This window comes from Dysidea avara, chromosome 5 (assembly GCF_963678975.1).
Source record: "Dysidea avara chromosome 5, odDysAvar1.4, whole genome shotgun sequence".
NCBI classification, from domain to species: domain Eukaryota; kingdom Metazoa; phylum Porifera; class Demospongiae; order Dictyoceratida; family Dysideidae; genus Dysidea; species Dysidea avara.
In genome coordinates, this window is record NC_089276.1 from 39,756,500 (window position 1) to 39,766,414 (window position 9,915).

Genomic DNA, 9,915 nt, shown 5'->3' on the forward strand with positions numbered 1-9,915 from the left:
TATTTTTTTGCGACTAATCTCTCTACTGGGTGACTTGAAATGTAGCTGAACTCTCTAAAAGGTGACTTGTTTCTAGCTCGTCTCACTATAAAGTGGTTTGTTTGTAGCTGATCTCTCTACAAGGTGACTTCTTCTAGCTGATATCTCTGCAGGGTGACTTGTATCTAGCTGAACCCTCTACAGGGTGAGCTGAACTCCCTGCAGGGTGATTTGCTTATAGCTGAACTCCCTACATTGTGTATAGTTTCAAGCTGATCTCTCTACAGGATGATATGTTTGTAACTCAACTCTCTACAAGGTGACTTCTAGCTGATATCTCTAAGGGCGGCTTGTTTCTGGCTGATCTCTCTACTAGGTGACTTGTCTCAAGCTGAACTCTTTCTAGGGTGATCTTTTCATACCTGAACTCTCTACAGGGTGATTTTTCATAGCTGAAATATCTATTTGGAGCTGAGGGCGACTTGTTTCTGGCTCATCTCTCTACTAGGTGACTTGTCTCAAGCTGAACTCTTTCTAGGGTGATCTTTTCATACCTGAACTCTCTACAGGGTGATTTTTTATAGCTGAAGTATCTATTTGGAGCTGAGCTCTCTACAGGGTGACTTGTTTCTAGCTGATCCCTCTATAGGGTGACGTCTTTCTAGATGAACTCTGTACAGGATGGGTCATTTGTAGCTGAACTCTCTACAGGATGGTTTATTTGTAGCTGAACTCTCTAAAAGGTGATTTGTTTCTACTCGAGTTTTAGCCGAACTCTCTACAGGGTGATTTTTTGTAGCTGAACTCTGATTTGTTTGTAGCTGAACCCTCTGCAGGGTGTGATTTGTTAGTAGCTGAACTCTTTAAAGGGTAGTTTCTTTGTGTCTAAACTCTCTACAAGGTGACTTCTTCTAGCTGATCTCTCTACAGGGTAACTTGTTTGCAGCTTGTTTTCTCTCCAGAGTGATCTGCTCATAGCTGAATTCTCCACAGGGTAGATTTTGTAGCTGAATTCTCTACAAAGTGACTTCTTCTAGCTGATCTCTCAACAGCATGACTTGCTTCTACTTGAACTCTCTACATGGCTATCGGTTTGTAGCTGAACTCTCTACAGAATGGTTTCATTGTAGCTGAACTCTCTCCAAGGTGACTTCTTTTAGTTGATCTTTGTAACTTGTTTCTCTCTACAGGGTGATTTGGTTGTAGCTAAAATCTCTACAAGGTGATTTGTTTGTAGTTGAAATCTCTACACGGTGATTTGTTTGCAGCTGAACTCTCTACAGGGTGGTTTCTTGTATAGCTGAACTCCCTACAGGGTAACTTCTTCTAGCTAACCTCTCTACAGGGTGACTTGTTTATAGCTGAACTCTCTACAGGGTGATTTGTTTATAGCTGAACTCTCTACAGGGTGATTTGTTTATAGCTGAACTCTCTATATACAATTGCAAGGTGACATCTTCTAGCTGTGAACTCTTCTCTTGTTTCTAGCTGATTTCTCTATAGAGTAACTTGTTTGTATAGCTGAATTCTTTACAGGGTGGTTCTTGGTTGCTGAATTCTCTACACGGTGACTTGTTTGTAGCTGAATTCTGTACAGAATGACTTGTTTGCAGCTGAACTCTCTACTGGCTGCATTACTTGTTTATAGCTGAACTCTCTTCAGTGTGACTGGAAACATTCTGAATCTCTACAGCGATACATTTGTAACTTATCTCTCTACAGGGTGACTTGGCTTGCAGCTGAACTGTCTATAAAATTAACTGTTTGCAATTGAACTCCCTTCAGAATAACTTGTAATGTAATATAATTCTATAATGGAGTAAGTCATAAACGTAACTTAGTGGTCTATTAGGGTGACTGTTCTATTAGAGTATCTCGATCTCACAATTGCTACACGTAGTTGCCTTTTGAATCATAACTCAGTAGTTTGTGATCTGATTCTTCTGTACTACTGCAAGGACTTTCTATGATGATTATTCCAGCTACATACTGATTTTCATCACATTTTTCTAAGTGGTTTGCCTGGTAGGCGTGAAAATTATTGGTAATTTTATTCACAAATCTTGATCGCACAATTGTTACACACCTTCGGTTTCGTGCCATATCTCCATGCTCTTAATATCGATTGTTTTCAAACCACCAAAAGGCACTCCTACAATGGTTGATCTATCCACAAACTGATTTTCAACTCATTCCATGAAGTGGTTTACCCTGTCGGCGTGACAACAAATCGATCTTGTTTTATGTGAATAATCGATCATAACTCCTGAACCATTCATCGAATTTGTACCAAATTTGATGCTAGGATTCGTCATTGGACTCCCTTTATGCGTGCCAAATTTCAAAGCAATCAAATACGCATTTGTGTGTTATAGCAATTTTCAGAGTGTGCGAACAGATGAATAAGAAAAAAAACAAAGAAATAAAAACTAAATATTGGCCAATCATATCTTGGAAATGGCTATGGCGATTTTCTTCAAATTAGGTATGTGGGGTGGCCTACCTGGCGGGCACCTCTGCAACGAAAATGGTTTCAATTGGATGAAGGATCATGGAGCTACAAAGGTGTGAAAATTGCATTTTCTTTCTTCCTGTCAATATACCCATGGTGTGATGCGCCAGCTTCTCGGGCCGCACGACACACTACCGTGTGTCTTGATACATAGTACATTTACGTTGAGACTATACTGTATCTCAAAAACATTTAATAACTTGTGGATGTAATTGCTCATTTGCAGTACGACTGAAAAAATTGCTCTAAATATTTCATGTAATTGCCACATTTTATTAATCGTCTATCAAATTTTCCACCACACATTCCTATTTAATGACGCCATACACAACTATGTTGAAAGGTTGAAATGTTCGTTAGAAAAAAATTTACTTGTCTTTCCCTCTGAACATACTAGAGTAATATCATCTTCTTCATGCAAGTAAACTTAAGCCTCGACGCGTTACTAACAGGAATGTGTATATATTTATGCCACAAAACTATTTGAAGTGCTTACACTACCAACATAATAAGATTCCTTGTTTCCCATCACCTTGAGAGCAACCAGGTAGACAGTGAGGGTGGGCGGTTATTATTATAATAATTATTTAATATAATTATTATAGTAACTAAAATTTCAAATTTCATTATTTTGGTGAGCTTTCAAAATGTCCATCAGTGAATTTGTTTCAAGCAACAGGATAGATGTTTCAAAGGTTTTCATAGTGTAACAAAGCACTTTCCAAGAAATTTAGTAACAAATTAATACTTTTAGGGGAGTTTGAATGTCTCCCAGAAAATAAATAAATGATTGCTGTAGTAAGATAACTAAGTAGCACATTAGAGTTGCTGAATCTATGACCTCTATCTGAAATGATGTCACAATCATAAATGGCCACCAATTACAGATGCCTATGGAGAAAATTTTTTGATCGGTCATATTTCAGCCGAGAAAAAGGTACGGAGCTACAGCAAAACAGGTATGGTTATACGACATTACAATAAATCATTTAACTATCTTTTAGGAGCTTTATGAAAGATTTTGACAATAGTATAAGTTCATCTTTATATTATTTATCACCATACCTGTTTGTTAGTTAGAGTTCCATATCTTCTATCTCGGCTGAAATTTGATCAACCAAAATTTTTCTCCATAGGCGATTGTACTCAAAAGTATTAAAGTCCACCATTATTGGCGGCCATTTTATGTTTGTGACATCTTTCGGATGGAGGTCATTAGAGTATCTCGATCTTGAGCACAGAAATAATTCGTATTTCTCAAATTTTAACAATAATAATTACCAATGTGATAGGCAAAGTGGCACACAGGTGGGTGACAGGAAACAAGGAACTAACAAATTTTGACCTAACAGGGGAGGATATAGTGCTGCACTTATGTATCAAACGGTATGGTAGTACCGTTTAAGTAGGGATCTCCCCAAACTTTTACGCGCCACCTAAAACTCCAATTTTGAAAATCATCCTAGAGACATCTTACTAGACGAAAATCACCCTTACAGAATTGTACTAGTCCATATAATATATAATAACAAAACACTTATAGGTGGCCAAATATAGAATTTAAAAAAAACACCAAAACTCAAATTTTAGACTGACTGCCTGATTGACCAGTCAGGCTAGAGGCCAAACGAAGCAGCACATGGCCACCATTTTATGCCACAATAACAAACTCACCAGTGGGATGTGCCTTTTTGGGTTCTAATAAATGTGTACTCTTTGCGCCTTGTTTTTTCTTTTATCTTCAATCAAGCTGCTTGTCTTCTTCTTCATCATTTCGAGGCCTTAATTTTCCGTATCAACACTTTCTTTCAGCTGCATAATATTTAGATGCCACAGAATTATTTCAGAGTTGGATTTCAGAAGCGCTACAGTCCTGGCACTACTATAAGAGGTATATTAGCTGCAACTTCATGATTTGGATTTGTTTGCAATAGGCTCGCGACCACACCTATCAAATAAAGATCTAGGTGAACTAATAGCAAGAGTACGCACACCTCTTAACAATCTAGCTATTTACTTAACAGTAAACAAGATGACCTCACCCCTATTGGTCTAGCTAGCTGCACACCTCAAGATACTCTAATACAACAGTCACAAGTTACACTGTAGCTAGCTGTGCTACAACAAAAAAAAACGAAGTAGGGATCTATGCAAAAAAGTAGTGAAACAAGAGATGAATGATGGTATTACAGCATAGCTTGGTGGGAAAGTCCCTACTTTGGCACATTAGCTCTAACAATTATTTTGTTCAATGCCAAAGTAGGGACTTACTACCAAGCTATGCTGTAATACCATCGTTCATCTCTTGTTTCACTATTTTTGTCGCATAGATCCCTACTTCATTTTTTAATTAAACTTTTTTTTTAAATACTAGTAACAATTGGTTGTGAAACCAGTGGCCAATCCTCATAGGGTACTACCACCAGACAGATCAGCTGCGAGATCAAGATACTCTAATAAAGCAGTCACCTAATATAACAAACCCTCAGTTATCTGAACCTTTTTGTTTTCAGGCATTGGTATAAATATTCAGATAAGTGAATTATTCGAATAACCGAAACCCAAAATTTATATATAGAACCCTGTTAAAATACTCTAATAGAACATATACCGTATTTGACCGGTTAATAGCTACAAGCCACGGGTACCTGTTCTTAAAATACTCTAATAGAACAGTCATTTCCAATCTCAGATAAATGATGATACAGAGAAATGAAGGTCAGATAATCGAGGGTGTACTGTATATTAATAATGAAGGTAAAAATAGTTCAATAATTGCTTAAGAAACGACACAAAATTTTACAATCTATTGAAATAAACAGTGTTTTAATTTACCCTTAATCCTTAAACCCGCAAAGAACTTTTGGGGAATGCGTGTTTACATGATATGGGCACACATGGCAACATTGGGTGAGGTAACGCCATTGTTATTGCCTAAAACTATTAGTGTTACACCAATATGAGATTTTTCCGATATTCTGATAACCAATATTTGATAATATTTTCAAGCCAATAAACATAGCCAATCCAATATAGTACTACAAGGGTATCTACCTGCAAATTTTATTAGAAATTTGATTATAAAGGACCAATTTAGCTTGTTTACAGTGTTACAAATATAGCTGACAGTACATTTAATCAGTAATAACTAAGGCTCAAACGATTAGCCGAACATTCGAATTAATATTCGTTTGCTTTGTAGCCGAATAATAAAATTAACAAACGATTATTCGCATGTGATCATGTATATGGTGACATGTGATCATTTATATGGTGACATGTGATCATTTATATGGTGACATGTGATTAGTTGTCAGTAATTAACAAAGCGGAAGGAGTGGAAGGTAATGCTAATGAAAGTAACAAAAAGGAAAGGACTATGGTGATAAAGTGAAGAGTAGTAATAGAATTAGGCAGCCACTAATTGGTGAAGATGTACTAATTCCACAGTGAATTGCTGTAAACGCAAGATTTCATATGGATTTGCGGTGGCTTACTCCAGGTACTTCTACTTTGTTACAGTCACTTTCTATCATCACAGTATCGCTATGATAATCCTTTCAGAAAGTGCATTATGGCATCTTTTTATTAGTAAAGTTATTCATACGAAGCCACAAAGCTGTTTGTGGTTATTTGTAGGCTTCTTGGTAGTGGCCGCCTTAAGGTTATGGTAAAGTCAAAGCCCTTCAATCCAGGGAAGCCAAAGTGCACACCAGAAAAATTTCATTAACTGTACCACATTGCGATTGAGCCAAGGATAGATTTTGTTAGGTTTTTAGTGCTATTTACCACTAGGAAAGCATAAATGTTGTGTAAATGAGTTGATAAAAGCTTGTTAATATATTTGGTAATAGTTTAATTGTAGTCTACAAGGTGCATCAAGGTTAGCGTTGTAATTAGTTCTGTAAGGCTTGTAGCAAACATCAGCTTAGTGAAACAAAGCTGTTGGGTGCTTATATCTTCAATACACTGTCAGTTCTGTTAACGCGTGGTGCTTGAATGATGTCAATAATTATTTGTGGTTTCTATGGCATTTTATTAAAGTATACTATTACTTCACGTCAGTTTTCTACAGTATACTACTAGATAGGTTAGTAGTTGTGGCTTAGAACAGTTCTGTAGTAGTGGACGCAGGGATAGATACCAAAAAAAGTGCGTTTCATTGCATTTTCTTAGCGATACAGGAAGGATTTGTGTGAAACTTTGAAAATTAAACATGCTTTCGTGCACTGCACTCAGATTGCTAAAGCAAGCCTTTCTTAATGGCTTTCTGTCCCTGCCCATGCAGTAGCTTCCCATGTGTCTGCTGGCTGGTTCTCACTAATCATCTTGGCATAAATGGTAATAGTTTCCCAGCGATTTGACGTGTAGTAATGCTTCGAAGCCCTTCACAAACCATACTATAACTCTTGAGCGATTAACACTAGCAGCTTCAAATCTCCCAACCTATTAGACTAGTCTATGAACTTTTATGGGCCAGTAAGTAACTGTGTAGCCATAGGACAGGTGCTTCGAAAATTACAGCGCTCTGTGTAAGGCATGCTTATTTGGGACAGTATTCTGGACCATGCATTAAAGGGACAGTACATCAAGCCATAAAAGTACTAATTCTACATAACAAGTTAGCCATTATATAAATAATGACTCAATGTTTCCATGATACAATAATCTTGCCATGTGCATAAGTTCAATTGTGGGTTTAACTACGTGACTAATAGCCTGATTGAAATTTTAATGGCGAAGCAAACGGCACTTGTTGCAAGCTGATAGGAGCAACCACTATTGAGTTATGAATCATTTTAAAAGATATTTAAAGGATTTTCATGCTTATTTACCATACGGTTGCTTAAATGACAAGTTTTGCCCTCACAGTTTAGCATTAGAGTAAAACCCTAGGTACATATCATTTTAATCCTTGTTACATCACAATGTAAATTGCATATCTATAGGATGTACACTTTGGAAGTCACAGCATTTTGTTTAAGGCACGTATATTTTTAGTACCAGTTTACTTGGTTTAAGCATTAAACGAGGGGATCACTACCTGATACGCAGCTACATAAACTACCCTAAAAGAGCAATAAATCAGCATGGCTAAAATAGGAATTAAATTTGCACTGCAGGTAATGATCTGCCTTGCTAAACACAAGAATCCCTTACACTTGTTTGTGAACCCTGGCAACTAACAGGACTAAAGTTGTGAAAAAGATCAAAGGGAATAGGTGGAAATTTGTATGGCTAATTGAAACAAACTTATGGTCTTTCAAACCTACACAACTGAATGTGGAAGGACGACACCATTTGCTCATTAGTCATTAGTGCAAAATAATGTATGTTCATAACATAGTCTCCCTTTCTTACAAAATTTATACATTTAGATAAGGAACTACTGTATATTCACATTTAAAGTGTTTACCCCATACATTCAAGCTATTAGCCTGTCCAAATACCAGTTGTGACATGGAAACAACATGTACATATACTCACTCCTGGAGAGGATCATAGACAACTATATAATAGTTAATGATTATACCTGATATACGGAGAGTGAATTGACTGCTTGTGGTTGAAGCACCATCAATAGTTACAGTACAAGTGATGGTACCAGCATCATCTGCAAGCAGATTATTACCAGTTACATTTTGTGTTGTCTGATCTTCAAGAAAGCAATTCCTTTGGCCATTGTTAGTAAGATAACATCCTGAAATGTCCCATGAGTAGGCAACAGTGCTAGTGCCTGATGGTGGAGGGTCCACCATACATGTCAGAGTGACACTACTCAATATGGGATAGTCAAATGTGTTAGTAGATCCACTAACTGGTGTACCAGCTGGAGTACTGACTATGGTGACCGTTTGACCATCAGTACCTGTAATGTGTAAGAATAATGAATAATGAATACTGTTGTTGCCATGTGCATGCACATTCACGGCATAACATATTTCGCGGACTGGACTCACGGACTGAGCTAGAAACAGCTTTTAAACAACAATCCAGGCATTATCCATCTCCAGCAACACTGGAGACACCACTATCGAGCTATAACTGCCGGTACTGCTCTTCCTTACAAGTCATGAAACACTAATTAATTAGAATACACTTATGATGCAAGTGTACTAGCAGTGATAAAACGTGATAGAGGCTATTGTTGTAGCATAAAATGTTTTCCTTTGTTGCTTCAATACTTAGCACCAATATTAGGGCTGTAGTGATGAGCCAGTATATTTGCATAGCCCCATCACTTCGCCCAGCAGTGCCACCTATAGCTACCTGTTAAGAATAACTTACTGGCTTATTTCTACAACCTTAACACTAGTGCTAAAGCAATAAAGGAAAACATCTATGCTACAACAATAGCCTCTATCATGCTTTATCACTGCTAGTACATGTGTATCGTAAGTGTATTCTAATTAATTAGTGCATGCACTAGTTTCATGACTTGTAAGGAAGAGCAGTACCAACAGTTATAGCTCGATAGTGGTGTCTCCAGTGTTGCAAGATATGGATAATACCTGGATTATTGTTTAAAAGCTGTTTCCAGCTCAGTCCGTGAGTCCAGTCCACGAGTCCAGTACGCGAAATACATTACGCCCACATTCACACCACATTAAGCATCTACACTATTATACTTCATTTTGTCAGCAACATAGAAACTTGTGTCACGAGCTATGTACGATGCTATATTCATTTATTTATTTAGCTAATTATATTTCAGTTTGTAAATAATGCATTTTGCAATAAATTACTCTGTACTTTGCTACGTACGATACTGTGCACTGCTAAGGAAGCAAAACTGTAACAAACTACTTTAAACCAAAAAAAACAGTATCTTCCCAACTGTTTTATAGCCTATTTATCATGTGTTCTTGCACAAATTCTTTAGAACAAGGCCCCACATTTTTGTTAACATAAGTGTGAGACATGTCCCATTTCACCTTGAAGTAATTTGTTATTCCTAATAGCCTATGGGTTTTTCGGTTGCTTTATGTCCATATAGCCCATTACAGTAAGGTAACGTAGCATTGAATTTTGAAGAAATTGTTATAAAACAGATAAAAGCACAGATTTTTTTCTGAAGGTTTGTTGAGCATTCTGAAAGGGGTGCCATGTCCCCATTATTATCGGTCACTGCTTGTAGCAAAAATTCTAAATACTCTAATAGAGCAGTCAACCACTAACAGATTATATCTCTGCAGCTAATAAAAACATATTAGTCTAAAATGCTATAACAGACCTAAAATATTCCTGGGGAGTATGACCCCAGAATGGCATCCAAATTTGCAGTATTATTCAAACTTTACTGTGTATTTTCATTTCCAAAGTTACCTTATCCCCCCCCACTATCTGCCTTACTGCATGCTAAAAGTATAGGGTTAAGGAAAGTAATGCTTCCTATGGCTTCTCTTAAGTTGCATATGCAGTGT

The 9,915-nt window shown here is 37.1% G+C and overlaps 1 protein-coding gene across 1 annotated transcript in view; it reads right to left on the minus strand.

Annotated features, from left to right (window-relative positions):
* LOC136255277 (mucin-22-like) overlaps window positions 1-8,431 on the minus strand; it is a 95,832-nt gene extending 87,401 nt beyond the window's left edge. The window contains exons 1-2 of the mRNA XM_066048002.1: window positions 8,422-8,431; window positions 8,025-8,360 (exon numbers count right to left, since the gene is read on the minus strand). Of these exons, the coding sequence (XP_065904074.1) occupies window positions 8,025-8,360; window positions 8,422-8,431 (346 nt within the window). The remainder of the gene's footprint in view (window positions 1-8,024; window positions 8,361-8,421) is intronic.
* Window positions 8,432-9,915: the final 1,484 nt, after the last annotated feature.